The 19,603-nt window shown below is 46.2% G+C and overlaps 1 protein-coding gene across 2 annotated transcripts in view; it reads left to right on the top strand.

The window, feature by feature from the left end:
• Positions 1–17,169, top strand: part of LOC118377070 (zinc finger E-box-binding homeobox 1-like) — a 138,071-nt gene extending 120,902 nt beyond the window's left edge. For both annotated transcript variants that reach the window (XM_052476266.1, XM_052476267.1), the window contains exons 5-9: positions 4,795–4,921; positions 6,476–6,960; positions 7,341–8,708; positions 9,354–9,534; positions 15,057–17,169. In XM_052476266.1, coding sequence (XP_052332226.1) covers positions 4,795–4,921; positions 6,476–6,960; positions 7,341–8,708; positions 9,354–9,534; positions 15,057–16,528 — 3,633 coding nt within the window. In that variant the 3' untranslated portion in view covers positions 16,529–17,169. The remainder of the gene's footprint in view (positions 1–4,794; positions 4,922–6,475; positions 6,961–7,340; positions 8,709–9,353; positions 9,535–15,056) is intronic.
• The last annotated feature ends 2,434 nt before the right edge of the window (positions 17,170–19,603 follow it).

Here is a 19,603-nt window from a genome sequence, read left to right on the forward strand (position 1 = left end):
CTCTGTCCCTGTATCTTCTCTGTCCCTGTCCCTGTATCTTCTCTGTCCCTGTCCCTGTATCTTCTCTGTCCCTGTCCCTGTATCTTCTCTGTCCCTGTCCCTGTATCTTCTCTGTCCCTGTCCCTGTATCTTCTCTGTCCCTGTCCCTGTATCTTCTCTGTCCCTGTCCCTGTATCTTCTCTGTCCCTGTATCTTCTCTGTCTCTGTCCCTGTATCTTCTCTGTCTCTGTCCCTGTATCTTCTCTGTCTCTGTCCCTGTATCTTCTCTGTCTCTGTCCCTGTATCTTCTCTGTCTCTGTCCCTGTATCTTCTCTGTCCCTGTATCTTCTCTGTTCTTGTCCCTGTATCTTCTCTGTCCCTGTCCCTGTATCTTCTCTGTCTCTGTCCCTGTATCTTCTCTGTCTCTGTCCCTGTATCTTCTCTGTCCCTGTATCTTCTCTGTCCCTGTCCCTGTATCTTCTCTGTCCCTGTATCTCCTCTGTCTCTGTCCCTGTATCTTCTCTGTCCCTGTATCTTCTCTGTCCCTGTATCTTCTCTGTCCCTGTCCCTGTATCTTCTCTGTCCCTGTATCTCCTCTGTCTCTGTCCCTGTATCTTCTCTGTCCCTGTATCTTCTCTGTCCCTGTATCTTCTCTGTCCCTGTCCCTGTATCTTCTCTGTCCCTGTATCTTCTCTGTCCCTGTATCTTATCTGTCCCTGTCCCTGTATCTTCTCTGTCCCTGTCCCTGTATCTTCTCTGTCCCTGTATCTTCTCTGTCCCTGTATCTTCTCTGTCCCTGTCCCTGTATCTTCTCTGTCTCTGTCCCTGTATCTTCTCTGTCCCTGTCCCTGTATCTTCTCTGTCCCTGTATCTTCTCTGTCCCTGTCCCTGTATCTTCTCTGTCCCTGTCCCTGTATCTTCTCTGTCTCTGTCCCTGTATCTTCTCTGTCTCTGTCCCTGTATCTTCTCTGTCTCTGTCCCTGTATCTTCTCTGTCTCTGTATCTTCTCTCTCTGTCCCTGTATCTTCTCTGTCCCTGTATCTTCTCTGTCTCTGTCCCTGTATCTTCTCTGTCTCTGTCCCTGTATCTTCTCTGTCTCTGTCCCTGTATCTTCTCTGTCTCTGTATCTTCTCTCTCTGTCCCTGTATCTTCTCTGTCCCTGTATCTTCTCTGTCTCTGTCCCTGTATTTGATCTGTCCCTGTCCCTGTATCTTCTCTGTCCCTGTATCTTCTCTGTCTCTGTCCCTGTATCTTCTCTGTCCCTGTCCCTTCTCTGTCCCTGTATCTTCTCTGTCTCTGTCCCTGTATCTTCTCTGTCCCTGTATCTTCTCTGTCTCTGTCCCTGTATCTTCTCTGTCCCTGTCTCTTCTCTGTCCCTGTATCTTCTCTGTCCCTGTATCTTCTCTGTCTCTGTCCCTGTATCTTCTCTGTCTCCGTCCCTGTATCTTCTCTGTCTCCGTCCCTGTATCTTCTCTGTCTCTGTCCCTGTATCTTCTCTGTCTCTGTCCCTGTATCTTCTCTGTCTCTGTCCCTGTATCTTCTCTGTCTCTGTCCCTGTATCTTCTCTGTCTCTGTCCCTGTATCTTCTCTGTCTCTGTCCCTGTATCTTCTCTGTCTCTGTCCCTGTATCTTCTCTGTCCCTGTCCCTGTATCTTCTCTGTCCCTGTATTTTCTCTGTCTCTGTCCCTGTATCTTCTCTGTCCCTGTCCCTGTCCCTGTATCTTCTCTGTCCCTGTATCTTCTCTGTCTCTGTCCCTGTATCTTCTCTGTCTCTGTCCCTGTATCTTCTCTGTCCCTGTCCCTGTATCTTCTCTGTCCCTGTATCTTCTCTGTCCCTGTATCTTTTCTGTCCCTGTTTCTGTCCTAGTCTCTGTTTCTGTCTCTGTCCATGTCCCCTGTCTCTGTTCCTGTCTCTGTCCCTAGCCCTTGTCTCTGTTCTTCTCTCTGTCCTTAGCCCTTGTCTCTGTCCATAGCCCCTGTCTCTGTTCCTGTCTCTGTCCTTAGCCCCTGTCTCTGTTCCTGTCTCTGTCCTTAGCCCTTGTCTCTGTTTCTGTGTCTGTTCCTGTTTCTGTCCTAGTCTTGGTTTATGTCCCTGTCCCTGTATCTTCTCTGTCCCTGTATCTCCTCTGTCTCTGTCCCTGTATCTTCTCTGTCCCTGTATCTTCTCTGTCCCTGTATCTTCTCTGTCCCTGTCCCTGTATCTTCTATGTCCCTGTCCCTGTATCTTCTCTGTCCCTGTATCTTCTATGTCCCTGTCCCTGTATCTTCTCTGTCTCTGTCCCTGTATCTTCTCTGTCCCTGTATCTTCTCTGTCTCTGTCCCTGTATCTTCTCTGTCCCTGTCCCTGTATCTTCTCTGTCCCTGTCCCTGTATCTTCTCTGTCTCTGTCCCTGTATCTTCTCTGTCCCTGTCCCTGTATCTTCTCTGTCTCTGTCCCTGTATCTTCTCTGTCTCTGTCCCTGTATCTTCTCTGTCTCTGTCCCTGTATCTTCTCTGTCCCTGTCCCTGTATCTTCTCTGTCCCTGTCCCTGTATCTTCTCTGTCTCTGTCCCTGTATCTTCTCTGTCTCTGTCCCTGTATCTTCTCTGTCCCTGTATCTTCTCTGTCTCTGTCCCTGTATCTTCTCTGTCTCTGTCCCTGTATCTTCTCTGTCCCTGTCCCTGTATCTTCTCTGTCCCTGTCCCTGTATCTTCTCTGTCTCTGTCCCTGTATCTTCTCTGTCTCTGTCCCTGTATCTTCTCTGTCCCTGTATCTTCTCTGTCTCTGTATCTTCTCTGTCCCTGTATATTTTCTGTCCCTGTTTCTGTCCTAGTCTCTGTTTCTGTCTCTGTCCATGTCCCCTGTCTCTGTTCCTGTCTCTGTCCATAGCCCCTGTCTCTGTTCCTGTCTCTGTCCTTAGCCCCTGTCTCTGTTCCTGTCTCTGTCCATAGCCCCTGTCTCTGTCCCTGTTTCTGTCCTAGTCTCTGTCTCTGTTCTTCTCTCTGTCCTTAGCCCTTGTCTCTGTCCATAGCCCCTGTCTCTGTCCCTGTTTCTGTCCTAGTCTCTGTTTCTGTCTCTGTCCTTGTCCCCTGTCTCTGTTCCTGTCTCTGTCCCTAGCCCTTGTCTCTCTTCCTGTCTCTGTCCATAGCCCCTGTCTCTGTCCCTGTTTCTGTCCTAGTCTCTGTCTCTGTTCTTCTCTCTGTCCTTAGCCCTTGTCTCTGTCCATAGCCCCTGTCTCTGTTCCTGTCTCTGTCCTTAGCCCCTGTCTCTGTTCCTGTCTCTGTCCTTAGCCCTTGTCTCTGTTTCTGTGTCTGTTCCTGTTTCTGTCCTAGTCTTGGTTTATGTCCCTGTCCCTGTATCTTCTCTGTCCCTGTATCTCCTCTGTCTCTGTCCCTGTATCTTCTCTGTCCCTGTATCTCCTCTGTCTCTGTCCCTGTATCTTCTCTGTCCCTGTATCTTCTCTGTCCCTGTATCTTCTCTGTCCCTGTCCCTGTATTTTCTCTGTCCCTGTATCTTCTCTGTCCCTGTATCTTCTCTGTCCCTGTCCCTGTATCTTCTATGTCCCTGTCCCTGTATCTTCTCTGTCCCTGTATCTTCTATGTCCCTGTCCCTGTATCTTCTCTGTCTCTGTCCCTGTATCTTCTCTGTCCCTGTATCTTCTCTGTCCCTGTCCCTGTATCTTCTCTGTCCCTGTATCTTCTCTGTCTCTGTCCCTGTATCTTCTCTGTCCCTGTCCCTGTATCTTCTCTGTCCCTGTCCCTGTATCTTCTCTGTCTCTGTCCCTGTATCTTCTCTGTCCCTGTCCCTGTATCTTCTCTGTCTCTGTCCCTGTATCTTCTCTGTCTCTGTCCCTGTATCTTCTCTGTCTCTGTCCCTGTATCTTCTCTGTCCCTGTCCCTGTATCTTCTCTGTCTCTGTCCCTGTATCTTCTCTGTCTCTGTCCCTGTATCTTCTCTGTCCCTGTATCTTCTCTGTCTCTGTCCCTGTATCTTCTCTGTCCCTGTATCTTCTCTGTCTCTGTCCCTGTATCTTCTCTGTCCCTGTATCTTCTCTGTCTCTGTCCCTGTATCTTCTCTGTCTCTGTCCCTGTATCTTCTCTGTCCCTGTATCTTCTCTGTCTCTGTCCCTGTATCTTCTCTGTCTCTGTCTTCTCTGTCTCTGTCCCTGTATCTTCTCTGTCTCTGTCCCTGTATCTTCTCTGTCCCTGTATCTGTCCATGTATCTTCTCTGTCCCTGTATCTTCTCTGTCTCTGTCCCTGTATCTTCTCTGTCCCTGTCCCTGTATCTTCTCTGTCCCTGTATCTTCTCTGTCCCTGTATCTTCTCTGTTCCTGTCCCTGTATCTTCTCTGTCTCTGTCCCTGTATCTTCTCTGTCCCTGTCCCTGTATCTTCTCTGTCCCTGTATCTTCTCTGTCCCTGTATCTTCTCTGTCCCTGTATCTTCTCTGTCCCTGTATCTTCTCTGTCCCTGTCCCTGTCTCTTCTCCGTCCCTGTCCCTGTTTCTGTCCTTGTCGATGTCCATATCCCTGTCTCTGTCTCTTCTCCGTCCCTGTCCCTGTTTCTGTCCTTGTCGATGTCCATGTCCCTGTGGTTGGAGGACTCACAGGTTTCCTGCCTTGTTTCAGAATGATTTGAATTCTCCTTTTAGCCTGTTTTTTAAATGGAGCGATTTGATTCATGTGTCTGTAATTCAAGACAAATATGTCTATTACTGCTTTACTGGGAATGAAAAACACATCCTTCAGACAGTAACAAGAGTACTCTTTAGACAGGATACTGACGTTCCAAAACATCCCAATCACTGATCGCTGTCTGTCTGTCCTGTCTGTCTACCAGCGTCATGTACCCCAGACCACCACCACAACAATAACAACAGGAGGGAACAGGAAGTTCAAGTGTACTGAGTGTTCCAAGGCTTTTAAATATAAGCACCACCTGAAGGAGCATCTTCGCATCCACAGCGGTGAGTCAAATTGGCATCGCACCGGTCGCCGTGGCAACACACACACACACACATACATACACATACACACACACACACACACACACACCGTCATCATGACTCATACCCACCAGCCACAGTAATTTCATTGAAATGACGTGGAAATAACATTGATTCAACCAGTGTGACCCCAGTGGGTAGTGTCTGCATCCTAAAGAGCACCCTATTCCTGACCAGAGCCCTATTCGCCCTGGTCAAAAGTAGTGCACTACATAGGGAATAGGGTACCATGGGCCCTGGTCAAACGTAGTGCACTACATTTATTTTTTATTTCACCTTTATTTAACCAGGTAGGCAAGTTGAGAACAAGTTCTCATTTACAATTGCGACCTGGCCAAGATAAAGCAAAGCAGTTCGACAGATACAACGACACAGAGTTACACATGGAATAAACAAACATACAGTCAATAATACAGTATAAACAAGTCTATATACGATGTGAGCAAATTAGATGAGAAGGGAGGTAAAGGCAAAAAAGGCCATGGTGGCAAAGTAAATACAATATAGCAAGTAAAACACTGGAATGGTAGTTTTGCAATGGAAGAAAGTGCAAAGTAGAAATAAAAATAATGGGGTGCAAAGGAGCAAAATAAATAAATAAATAAAATACAGTTGGGAAAGAGGTAGTTGTTTGGGCTAAATTATAGGTGGGCTATGTACAGGTGCAGTAATCTGCAAGATGCTCTGACAGTTGGTGCTTAAAGCTAGTGAGGGATACATAGGGAATAGGGTACCATGGGCCCTGGTCAAAAGTAGGGCACTACATAGAGAATAGGGTACCATGGGCCCTGGTCAAAAGTAGTGTACTGCATAGGGAATAGGGTACCATGGGCCCTGGTCAAAAGTAGTGTACTGCATAGGGAATAGGGTGCCGTTTGGGATGCAGATACTGTGACTCACCTATATTCACAGTGGTGATCCAGATGTACTGAACTCACCTATATTCACAGTGGTGATCCAGATGTACTGAACTCACCTATATTCACAGTGGTGGTCCAGATGTACTGAACTCACCTATATTCACAGTGGTGGTCCAGATGTACTGAACTCACCTATATTCACAGTGGTGGTCCAGATGTACTGAACTCACCTATATTCACAGTGGTGATCCAGATGTACTGAACTCACCTATATTCACAGTGGTGGTCCAGATGTACTGAACTCACCTATATTCACAGTGGTGGTCCAGATGTACTGAACTCACCTATATTCACAGTGGTGGTCCAGATGTACTGAACTCACCTATATTCACAGTATATTCTCTGTTATTTCAGAGTCTTGATTATGATCATTATTGACTCTGTGCTCCTGGCCAATGTGTCGTCATTCTTTTGCTATTATTACCTCGGCCTGTTTTGTTAACGATAGGTTCACCTGAGTCCCAATTAGTAGCACCCTATCCTGACAGGGTGCTCTGGTCAAATGTAGTGCAATATCTAGGTAATAGGATGCCATTTGGAACATAACCTCAGCTGTTCAGCTGTTTCCTAGATGTATACATCTCTTTCTTTGCAGGAGAGAAGCCATACGAGTGCCCCAACTGTAAGAAGAGGTTTTCCCACTCAGGGTCCTACAGTTCCCACATCAGCAGTAAGAAGTGTGTTGGCATGGTGCCTGTCAACGGCAACCCCAGCCCAGTCATTAAGGTCTCCAACCAGACCCCCAGCCAGACCCAGCCCTCTGGCCCCGCCGCAGCCCCAGTCCGAGTGCTCCTCCGGGGGGAGAAGACAGACAGCAAGCCCCTGCAGGAGCAGCTCCCCCACACTCAGATTAAATCTGAGCCTGTGGATTATGAGTTCAAGCCGGTGGTGGTGGCGCCTAACGGGGCGGTGGGGACGAATGGAACAGTGTTTAACGGTGGCGTGGCGCTGCCTCAGGGCACGGCGCTACCCCAGGGCACGGCGCTGCCTCAGGGCATGGTCCAGGCGGTGGTACTGCCCACCATGGGTCTGATGTCTCCTATCACTATTAACCTCAGCGACCTGCAGAACATGCTCAAGGTTTGATTTGATTTATAATTGGTATAAAAACCTACAGTGGCTTTGCGAAAGTATTCACCCCCTTGACATTTTTCCTATTTTGTTGCCTTAATTTAAATGTATTATTTGTTTGGATTTCATGTAATGGGACATACACGAAATAGTCCAAATTGGTGAAGTGGAATGAAAAAAATTACTTAAATTATTTAATTTAAAAAACAAACAATTGAAAACAATTCAACCACACATATGTATACAATGCATTTTAAAAGATCTCTTTACTCAAAAAGTTCACTGTTGACATGGTCCTAAACGTAGCATGTCAACAGTAAGGTTTTAAAGTGTGATGATGCAAAATGAGGATAACAACTTGTATCTATGGTGGTCCTCTCATATCCAAGGTGGCCTTGGATGGAAACGTGCTGCGTCAGGTGTTGGGGACGGCCAACGGGCTGGTGACCTCCAAGCAGGGGTTTGTGACACAGGCTGGCCAGCAGGTAATCTCAGCCATCAGCCTGCCTGGCTTCGTGGACCAGGACGGTACCACCAAGATCATCATTAACTACAGCCTGGAGCCAAGCCCAGCCCAGCAGCCCACCGCCCCTCAGCTCCTCAAGCAGGAGGCTCCCCCTCCCACCACCAACACCAACACCGCCAGCGCCACAAACCCACAGCCCGCCTCCAAAGTAACAGAGAAACTCCCCCAGGACCTCCACATCAACAAGACCGAGCCGGACGACTCGGAGCACGAGTCAGAGATGGAGACGCAGGAGACAGAGACTGAAGCTGAGACACCAAAGGCCCTGACAGGCAAGACAAGGTGTCTCCTGTGTGACAACTGTCCTGGTGATTTGGATGCACTGCACATGCTCCAGCATTGTAAACCTGCCAACGGGGAGGGAGGTGACAGCGCCACCCTCGACCCCTCCATCGCCACCCTCCTGGCCGAGGCAGGGATAACACCAGGCCAGCATCCTCTAAAGAATCTGCTCTCACTCCTCAAGGCCTACTTCGCCTTAAACGCAGAGCCCACCGAGGAAGAGCTGGCCAAGATCTCTGACAATGTCAGCCTGCCCGTGGACGTGGTCAAGAAGTGGTTTGAGAAAATGCGGTCAGGTCAGATCACGGTCGGACCCCCTGGTTCCTCTCCAGATGACTCTGGACTTTCACATTCCAGCACAGAGACCCAGCTAGACCAAGAGAAGAGCGGGACAGAGATAGAGGAGCAGCATGCCTCAACCCAAACACAGGAGACATCATCTTCCCAACCTCCTGCCTCGACGTCCCCCTCTGTCTCAGCCTCGGCCCTCTCACCACTAAACCTCTCCTCCAGCGGCCTGGTCATCGTGAAGACTGAGGTCGACTCTGAGCGCGAGGCTCAAGATCTTCCCCTGGACCTGTCCCTTCCCAAGCAGCCCCAGTCACAGCCCCAGGTCCCCCATGTTCCACAGGAGCAGCCCCTCAACCTCACCTGCCTGAAGGAGACAGTCCAGGCCCAGCTCCCAGGACTCCAGGGAACCACCAACACCATCTACGTCACCTCCTCCCCCCAAACGACCATCCCCAGCCCGGTGAACATAATGACCACCCGGCTAGTAGCCATCACCAACCAGGGCAGCGGTGTGCCCTGCCTCAGGGCCATCTCCACCGGCACCACCAAACGGACCATCCTCATCCCCCAGCTCACCTACACATACACCACTACAGCCTGCAGCGGCACCACTGGGGCCGACGGAGCCCAGAAGACCGTCAGAATCAACGGCTGCCAGGTTGGTTTGTGAAAGAGCTATTCAGATTATGTGCGAGACAAGACAATGTAAAGAGATAGGTAGAGTTTACCCTATTTTTCCTGCTTCAGCTTTACTGACTAACCTGACTAACCCAACCCTCAGGAGTCAGGCTGTATCTCCAATGGTATCCAATGGTGCACTACTTTAGGGCTCTGGTTTAAAGTAGTGCACTACATCCCGAAAAGGGTGGCATTTGGGACTCATCCTTACTCTGACTGTGTGTGTGTGTGTGTGTGTGTGTGTGTGTGTGTGTGTGTGTGTGTGTGTGTGTGTGTGTGTGTGTGTGTGTGTGTGTGTGTGTGTGTGTGTGTGTGTGCGTGTGCGTGTGTGTGTGTAAGCAGGATGAATCCTCCATTGTATGTTAAAACCCATGTGAGCGGCTCACAGCGTAGCGTCTGTCTGAAAGGCGTGTCAGTGTCTGATGGGTGTGGCAGAGAGATCTCTCCCTCTGGGCTTTTTACAGGCGTTTGACATTGGAAACACTGTGTTTAAATATAATATAATATAAATAGGATTATTAGTTGTAACCTATTGGTGTTGTTGGAATTCTTCTTCTTCCTCCTTAATAACATGCTGATCATTATTATTGTTATTCTAAAAACAATGTGTATTTTTCTCGGACAGGAGGAGAAGTCTGCCACCAGCTCAGAGGGTGTGTCGACGGTAGAGGAGCAGGATAACTCAGACTCTTCCCCTCCGCTGAAGAAGATGCGTCGACTGCAGAGCGGGATGTACTCCTGTGACCTGTGCGACAAGATCTTCCAGAAGAGCAGCTCCCTGCTCAGGCATAAATACGAACACACAGGTAAACAATATGGCCACGGTCTGAGGATCCCCTGGGTCAGGGGCCGTATATATAAAGCATAGACCTGCTGCCAGCGTCTCCTTTGTCCTGATATTGTACATATTGTTCTGATTGAGCCCACATTTTCTGACATACTGTGGGGCAAAAAAAGTATTTAGTCAGCCACCAATTGTGCAAGTTCTCCCACTTAAAAAGATGAGAGAGGCCTGTAATTTTCATCATAGGTACACTTCAACTATGACAGACAAAATTAGAAAACAAATCCAGAAAATCACATTCTAGGATTTTTTTTGGAATTTATTTGCAAATTATGGTGGAAAATAAGTACAGTGCCTTGCGAAAGTATTCGGCCCAATTGAACTTTGCGACCTTTTGCCACATTTCAGGCTTCAAACATAAAGATATAAAACTGTATTTTTTTGTGAAGAAGAAGAAAACCTGATGGAAGAAAACCTGATGGAGTCTGCAAAAGACCTGAGACTGGGACAGAGATTTGTCTTCCAACAAGACAATGATCCAAAACATAAAGCAAAATCTACAATGGAATGGTTCAAAAATAAACATATCCAGGTGTTAGAATGGCCAAGTCAAAGTCCAGACCTGAATCCAATCGAGAATCTGTGGAAAGAACTGAAAACGGCTGTTCACAAATGCTCTCCATCCAACCTCACTGAGCTTGAGCTGTTTTGCAAGGAGGAATGGGAAAAAATTCCTTCCTCCGTCTCTCGATGTGCAAAACTGATAGAGACATACCCCAAGCGACTTACAGCTGTAATCGCAGCAAAAGGTGGCGCTACAAAGTATTAACTTAAGGGGGCTGAATAATTTTGCACGCCCAATTTTTGAGTTTTTGATTTGTTAAAAAAGTTTGAAATATCCAATAAATGTCGTTCCACTTCATGATTGTGTCCCACTTGTTGTTGATTCTTCACAAAAAAATACAATTTTATATCTTTATGTTTGAAGCCTGAAATGTGGCAAAAGGTCGCAAAGTTCAAGGGGGCCGAATACTTTCGCAAGGCACTGTATTTGGTCAATAACAAAAGTTTATCTCAATACTTTGTTATATACCCTTTGTTGGCAATGACAGAGGTCAAACGTTTTCTGTAAGTCTTCACAAGGTTTTCACACACTGTTGCTGGTATTTTGTCCCATTCCTCCATGCAGATCTCCTCTAGAGCAGTGATGTTTTGGGGCTGTTGCTGGGCAACACGGACTTTCAACTCCCTCCAAAGATTTTCTATGGGGTTGAGATCTGGAGACTGGTTAGGCCACTCCAGGACCTTGAAATGCTTCTTACGAAGCCACTCCTTCGTTGCCCGGGCCATTTTCATGCTGAAAGACCCAGCCACGTTTCATCTTCAATGCCCTTGCTGATGGAAGGAGGTTTTCACTCAAGATCTCACGATACATGGCCCCATTCATTCTTTCCTTTACACGGATCAGTCGTCCTGGTCCCTTTGCAGAAAAACAGCCCCAAAGCATGATGTTTCCACTTCACAATAGCTATGGTGGTCTTTGGATGCAACTCAGCATTCCTTGTCCTCCAAACACGACGAGTTGAGTTTTTAGCAAAAAGTTATATTTTGGTTTCATCTGACCCTATGACATTCTCCCAATCTTCTTCTGGATCATCCAAATGCTCTCTAGCAAACTTCAGACAGGCCTGGATATGTACTGGCTTAAGCAGGGGGACACGTCTGGCACTGCAGGATTTGAGTCCCTGGTGGCGTAGTGTGTTACTGACGGTAGGCTTTGTTACTTTGGTCCCAGCTCTCTGCAGGTCATTCACTAGGTGAATGACCTGAACCGTGTGGTTCTGAGATTTTTGCTCACCGTTCTTGTGATCATTTTGACCCCACGGGGTGAGATCTTGCATAGAGCCACCAGATCGAGGGAGATTATCAGTGGTCTTGTATGTCTTCCATTTCCTAATAATTGCTCCCACAGTTGATTTCTTCAAACCAAGCTGCTTACCTATTGCTGATTCAGTCTTCCCAGCCTGGTACAGGTCTACAATTTTGTTTCTGGTGTCCTTTGACAGCTCTTTGGTCTTGGCCATAGTGGAGTTTGAAGTGTGACTGTTTGAGGTTGTGGACAGGTGTCTTTTATACTGATAACAAGTTCAAACAGGTGCCATTAATACAGGTAACGAGTGGAGGACAGAGGAGCCTCTTAACTTCTTGCGTCGAGCAATCCCGTATCCGGGAGCGTAATCATAGCCTCAAGCTCATTACCATAACGCAACGTTAACTATTCATGAAAATCGCAAATGAAATGAAATAAATATATTCACTCACAAGCTTAGCCATTTGTTAACAACACTGTCATCTCAGATGTTCAAAATATGCTTTTCAACCATAGCTACACAAGCATTTGTGTAAGAGTATTGATAGCTAGCATAGCATTAAGCCTAGCATTCAGCAGGCAACATTTTCACAAAAACAAGAAAAGCATTCAAATAAAATAATTTACCTTTGAAGAACGTTGGATGTTTTCAATGAGGAGACTCTCAGTTAGATAGCAAATGTTCAGTTTTTCCAAAAAGATTATTTGTGTAGGAGAAATCGCTCCATTTTTTTTATCACGTTTGGCTAAGAAAAAAAACAGAAAATTCAGTCATTACAACGCCAAACTTTTTTCCAAATTAACTCCATAATATCGACAGAAACATGGCAAACGTTGTTTAGAATCAATCCTCAAGGTGTTTTTCACATATCTATTCGATGATAAATCATTCGTGGCAGTTGGGTGTCTTCCTCTGAAGCAAATGGAAAAATGCACGCACCTGGAGATTACTCAATATTTTCGACGGAGGACACCAAGCGGGCACCTGGTAAATGTAGTCTCTCATGGTATATGAGCACAATCAGAATGTGGACATGATCTGGACAAAAGATACATGTTAGAACCAGGTATAAACAGGGCTATAGTTGTAATGCTGATTTAGGATCAGTTTTGCCTTTTAGATCACAGTAAATACGATTACGCGGACAGGATCCTAGATCAGCACTGCCACTCTGAGATGCTTGATACGTACAGCCCCGGGTGTGGTGGAATTATTTTTGTGTTCCTTTTTAATGAGAGCTGCTCTCAGCTTTATACCACTACTTCTCATCTATGAAACATTACTTCACCTGCATGATATGAATGGGGATAACATTGACAGGCATTTAAAAGACCAAGGGCTCTATTCAATCTGTATCGTGGAAATAGTTACAGCGTGATTGAAATTGGAAAGCGATGTTCCCGCGTTAACGGAGACTGCATTCACGGTAAACCATGGGGCAGGCAACTAGATTCAACCTCAGGACCATTTTCGTCAGAGTGGAGAGTTGGGAGGCTGGAACATAATTATAATCATTTGTACAGTGCAAATTGACCACAACTAAGCCCAGAAACATAATGTATTTTAAAATAACAGTCATTAAATATCTTGATTACATTGAGACACGATCACATCTTTTTTTTCTTCTTCTCTGGAATACTTGGTGAACAGATTTTCTGAATGAAACACATTTTTGCTGAATTCCTGGGGATTCTTGTATTGTGGTCCACGGGCCGTCTGTTGCCGACCCTTGAGGTAAATGCTGAATATGTTGTGGCTCAATCGGAAATGACTTTGAATAGAACCCTATAGTTTGTATCTGCCTACTGCTTTCGTTATGGAGAACCCAGGCAGCTTCTTCCCTGAATTTGGTATAACAGCCTAATATCGCCCTCTTAAACCGCCTAATGTCCTCTTAAACCGCCTAATGTCCTCTTAAACCGCCTAATGTCCTCTTAAACCGCCTAATGTCCTCTTAAACGGCTTAATGTCCTCTTAAACCGCCTAATGTCCTCTTAAACCGCCTAATGTCCTCTTAAACGGCCTAATGTCCTCTTAAACCGCCTAATGTCCTCTTAAACCGCCTAATGTCCTCTTATACCGCCCAATGTCCTCTTAAACTGCCTAATGTCCTCTTAAACTGCCTAATGTCCTCTTAAACCGCCTAATGATTCTCTTAAACCACCTAATGTCCTCTTAAACCACCTAATGTCCTCTTAAACCACATTATGTCCTCTTAAACCACCTAATGTCCTCTTAAAACACTTAATGTCTCCATAAACACCTAATGTCTCCATAAACACCTAATGTCCTCTTAAACCGCCTAATGTCCTCTTAAACCAACCTGGATTATGTCCTAAATGGCAACCTATTCCCTATATAGTGGACAACCAGAGCCATATAGGAAATACAGTGCAATATCAGATGCACTTCTGGCCTGGCTTAGGACGAGCAGGCAGAGTCCAAATTATTTCAGAAAGGGGCTAGAGCGGTGCTTAATTGCCTGTTGGATGGGCCCAGTTGATTTTCATCCCAAATGGCACCCATTTCCCTTTATAGTGAACTACTTTTTATGAGGGCCCATAGGGCAATGGTCTAAAGTAGTGCACTATGTAGGGAATAGGGTGCCATAGGGCACTGGTCAAAAGTAGGTCACTATATAGGGAATAGGGTGCCTTCTGGGATGAAACGCCCTCATCCCTCCTTCCTGGGTTCAATGAGACCCAGGTCCAGAAGAACGTATCAGCATCAGGCAGCTAGTTTGATCTCCATCTCCACAAATGATGTTTGTTTATTTTACTGAAATATTTGACCATTGCAACAGACCTGCTAGAATCCTTTTAGGGGAATTTTTTGGAGTGTTTTACGTATTTGTGAGAGTTTTTGTTATGATATTGTTTTCATAACAAGTGCAGTTGGTTTCACAGTTAGGAAGTCTGCAGCCTGGTCAGTGTAATGTAGATTGTAGGAAGTGATGCCAGCCAGGCAGGCTGCAGGCAGGTCAGTGTAATGTAGATTGTAGGAAGTGATGCCAGCCAGGCAGGCTGCAGGCAGGTCAGTGTAATGTAGATTGTAGGAAGTGATGCCAGCCAGGCAGGCTGCAGGCAGGTCAGTGTAATGTAGATTGTAGGAAGTGATGCCAGCCAGGCAGGCTGCAGGCAGGTCAGTGTAATGTAGATTGTAGGAAGTGATGCCAGGCAGGCAGGCTGCAGGCAGGTCAGTATAATGTAGATTGTAGGAAGTGATGCCAGGCAGGCAGGCTGCAGGCAGGTCAGTGTAATGTAGATTGTAGGAAGTGATGCCAGGCAGGCAGGCTGCAGGCAGGTCAGTATAATGTAGATTGTAGGAAGTGATGCCAGGCAAGCAGGCTGCAGGCAGGTCAGTGTAATGTAGATTGTAGGAAGTGATGCCAGCCAGGCAGGCTGCAGGCAGGTCAGTGTAATGTAGATTGTAGGAAGTGATGCCAGGCAGGCAGGCTTCAGCCAGGTCAGTGTAATGTAGATTGTAGGAAGTGATGCCAGGCAGGAAGTGATGCCAGGCAGGAAGTGATGCCTAGGTGCAGAACTAATGTAATGGTAAAAGCAGTTCACACACACACACACAGTGCAAATCAAGAGTAATGATATCTGTTGTAATTTCTGGATGAGTTTGAAATAGATTGAAACACTGAACCCTCGTGTGTTTCTGTTTTCAGGAAAGCGGCCACATGAGTGCGGCATCTGCGACAAAGCCTTCAAACACAAGCACCACTTGATAGAACACACGCGACTGCACTCCGGAGAGAAGCCCTACCGCTGTGACAAGTGTGGCAAGTGTTTCTCCCACTCTGGCTCCTACAGCCAGCACATGAACCACCGATACTCCTACTGCAAGAAGGAGCCCCAGGGAGGGCGGCAGGTGGGACGTCAGCTCGGGATGAGCCCCGAAAGGAGTCCTCAAACAGAAGAGCAGCAGTCAGACAGCCGACCCACCTCCCCACCTTCCCAAATGGACTCAGATGAGAGGGAGAGTGAGGAGGAGCTGGAGGAAGAGGAGGGCATGGCGGCCATGAGCATGGACGACATACGGGTGGTGCAAGTGGGTGAGGATGACGAGGAGAGTGAGATCTACGAGGTGGAGGAGTTTGGGGAGGAGAGGCAAGAGGAGGAGGAAGGGAGCAGAGAGGAAGAGGAGGAGGAGGAAGAGATCAGAGAGGAAGAGGAGGAAGAGATCAGAGAGGAAGAGGAGGAAGGGAGCCGAGGGGAAGAGGTGGAGAAGGAAGGGAGCAGAGAGGAAGAGGAGGAGAAGGAAGAGAGTAGAGAGGAAGAGGAGGAGGTACAGCAGAAGCAGGTGTGTGAAGAAGAGCAGGAGGAGAAAGGGATGAGAGAGGAGGAGGCACACCAGGAGGAGGTGGAGGAAGAGGAAGGGAGTAGAGAGGAGGAGGCACACCAGGAGGAGGTGGAGGAAGAGGAAGGGAGTAGAGAGGAGGAGGCACACCAGGAGGAGGAAGAGGAAGGGAGTAGAGAGGAGGAGGCACACCAGGAGGAGGTGGAGGAAGAGGAAGGGAGTAGAGAGGAGGAGGCACACCAGGACGAGGAAGGGAGTAGAGAGGAGGAGGCACACCAGGAGGAGGTGGAGGAAGAGGAAGGGAGGAGTGAGGAGGAGGCACACCAGGAGGAGGAAGAGGAAGGGATGAGAGAAGAGGAGGAGGCACTTCAGGAGGTGGAAGAGGAAGGGAGTAGAGAGGAGGCACACCAGGAGGAGGTGGAGGAAAAGGAAGGGATGAGAGAAGAGGAGGCACACCAGGAGGAGGAAGAGGAAGGGATGAGAGAAGAGGAGGAGGCACACCAGGAGGAGGAAGAGGAAGGGATGAGAGAAGAGGAAGAGGAAGGGATGAGAGAAGAGGAGGAGGCACTCCAGGAGGAGGAAGAGATGAGAGAAGAGGAGGAGATTTGTAAAGAAGAGTCCCTACAGCAGGAGGATGTGTGTGAGGAAGAGGAGGTGATGGCGGCACAGGTGATGGGAGGTGAGGAGGAGGAAGGAGTGGCAGAGAAGGAAACCTTTGTAACAGAGGAAGCTATGGAAACGGAGGTCAAAGAACCGCATGTGGACAAGGAGGACATCCCGGTGGAGGGGTTGGAAACCGGACAGAAAGAAACAGAGGAAGACAAGATGAAGGGTGAATGAAGAAAATACATTCTCTGACAAAAAAAAATGGAAATCCTAGGTGTCAAGTAGCAGGAGAGGAAAATCTTGTGTTGTCGTCAAAAGAAAAAAGCAAACAAAAGATGCTGCCGTGTTGGTGCCGTGTGTCGGTCCTCTACTGTGTTGAAACCCAGGTGTGCCTGAGATAGACTAAAAAGAAGGGACTTTTGCTCCTGAAAATAATATCGGTGTTACCTTGTTTATAGACGTATTATACATTTTTGTATAAAAGTTACAGCTGACCTTTCAATTATTTTATTACTGAGAGTGAGACATCTGATCCCAGGTCATTTATGTTTGTCAGTGTTATTTTTGACTAATTTTGCCACTCTTGTTTTAACCTTTTAACCTGTACAGTTGAAGAAACATTTCTATACATTTTTATTGCCAATGATGATGTTTGCTAAAATCAGTATTTTATTGAGTTGTAAAACAAAAACAAAGAAGAAACTGCACTACAGTAATCCTGGTTTACCTACGGATACAACATGCCTCATGATGTGTTGTCCACCCTTCAGTATTATTATGTTCACACTAGCTGTACATCCTCTTCATGTTAGCTAACATTAGCATAGCATTTTGTTTTCAGTTGGTTTGTTAACATTAAGAAGAAAAGAGGATTCTGGGGCTATGGGTGGGAGGGGTTAGCCTGGTATGGGTGGGAGGGGTTAGCCTGGTATGGGTGGGAGGGGTTAGCCTGAGTGCCAGTATGTTAGTGCTATCATGCCAACTCCTCATCACTCACTGTCATGTTTGGCTTGACAAGGACAGCAGTGGAGTTGGCAAGAACACAAACAGATCTGGGACCAGGCTATGTGGGGGTGGGAGGGGTTTGATGTGATATCTGTCTGACATCATAACCAAACTGTCCTATCAGGGAAAAGTAGTGTGACAACCTCAAAGCCAGCATTCTTAACCATGCTTGTCCTTGTTTGTGTCCCAATAATCTATCCTTCCTCCCGAAGGGTGAACCTGTTCACTGATCCCCATGAATCTAAAAGCATTGGCTTGGTGGAGACATGGGCTCGCTAGACTATAGAATTTTACACAATATTTCTTACACCAGTCATTTCCTTTCAAAGTCCTTGAAGGGAAGTTATCAAGTGCACACTTTTAGAGAAAGGAGAGATTATTGGGACGTGAACCCTAGTTATCAGTTTAATCAGTGACCATCAGTGTCATAGGGTCATATGAAGCAGGAGGGGTGGAGATATGTCCTCTACCCCGCCCCAATATCTCCAGCCTTATGCAAGACCAGACCTGTGTGCTGTAAGTGCCATTGAACCGTGTTCTTTGTACCCCAACGGATGTAGTCAGTATGTATTTTCTGCATAAGGCCCATATTGATTAATGTTTGTTTACTTGGTTGGACTCATTTTCACTTGTTAAGTTGGGTTTCGTCCCAAATGGCACCCTTCAGTATTCCCTTTATAGTGCACTATAGGGCTCTGGTTAAAAGTAGTACAGTAGGGAATACAAGACGATAGCATGAATAAGGACTCCTTCGTGTGTGCGTGAACAAAGAGGAACAAAGAGAGAATAGGACGAATAGGAAAGGATTTTACAGTATTTAAGGGGATTTTCCTGTATTCGAGCGTCAGACATTATTAGATGAGTGCACTTGTTTTACAAAATGGTGGCAAGCTAACCCGCACTTCAGGTAACAGACGTTAGTGAACGTGGTCCCTGTGTTTTATGAAGTGTTTCAGTTGATTTGACCTTTACAGTGTTACAGAATTATTTTCAGTTTGGTTTTTTAGTTTAGAGTTTTCTATATATGTGTGTGTCCTGTGTATGTTTTCAACCATGGCAGTATTAGAAACCTTTTCCACGAGGAAAGCGTACCTGTTTAGTTTTTAGAGGACTTTTTATATTTACGTGTCTTATTTTTCTATTTCTTTATGCTTATTTATTACACACATTGTAGTGTACAACAGTGTAGTGTGAATTGATACAATAATATATTTTAGTATGAAAAATGATTTGAAGGTCATTGAATCCAGAGTAGGAAGTGGCGCTCTGGGGGCGATGAAGTTTGTTTTGAAAAAGGTATTAACATGAAAAGAAGAAGAAATAAATGAAGAGAGAAACAGAAAGTGTTTCATCCATCATCAGGCTCGCTGGTTAGACTGACCTGTTCTTACTGTGATATGAAGCTACTGAAAACTAACTGTGTGACTAAAACGCATGAGTCCTTGCTGTTGTAATGAAGGATTGATCTCGTTATGAAGATGTACGTTAGCTCCTTTGTCGTTCTGTTTTGTGCCAATTTGTTACGTTGTACTGTTATATGTCAGAGGTTACCATTTGTTTTATACATTTCCCGTTTAATCCACTCTGTTTTTATAGTTTTATTTTGTTTTTGTTTTGTTCAATTTTTTTACTACTTCCCATCACAATAAAATACAAGAAAGCATTTCTGAGATGGGCTGAACTTCTTAAAAATGTTTTTGTAAGTATAAAACCGTTTAATTCCTCAACTGTATTGTTTGGTTGCCTTTTAGTTCCTAGTGGGAGTCCGGAGACAATAGTTAATGTATTGAAGCATGTTGTTCGTAGATATATATATGGTTGTATCCAGTAGAGGCTGCTGAAGGGAAGACAGTTCATACTAAAGTCCGGAGTGGAGTAAATGGAATGGTATGTGTTTTGATACCATTCACTCCATTCCAGACATCATACTCCATTCCAGACATTACTATGAGCCATCCTCTCCTCAGCAGCCTCTGCTGTTTGTATCAAATTAACACAAGTCTGTACACTGACTATCAACAATGAGCCTTTTAAAGGTCATTTATGCTTGAGCCGTCCGCCTCAGCGTTTATCTTGAACGTGAACTTCAGGGAAATAGCCTTCAAAAAGGTGCATTGTGGGTAGTGCAGTGCTCAGTGCTGTGACGCGTCTTTGAATGAAATACCTGACTGTATTTCCTAAATGTTATCTGTTCTGCCAGTTATATTTCCGGTCTAAAGGTGATCTATAAAGGAGATTACAGTTCTGACACTGAGCCAGTTTGTGGAGTCCAGTGCCTCCTTGGGAAATGTCAAGTACATTTTC

The sequence above is a fragment of the Oncorhynchus keta genome, chromosome 23, assembly GCF_023373465.1.
Source record: "Oncorhynchus keta strain PuntledgeMale-10-30-2019 chromosome 23, Oket_V2, whole genome shotgun sequence".
Classification (NCBI taxonomy): domain Eukaryota; kingdom Metazoa; phylum Chordata; class Actinopteri; order Salmoniformes; family Salmonidae; genus Oncorhynchus; species Oncorhynchus keta.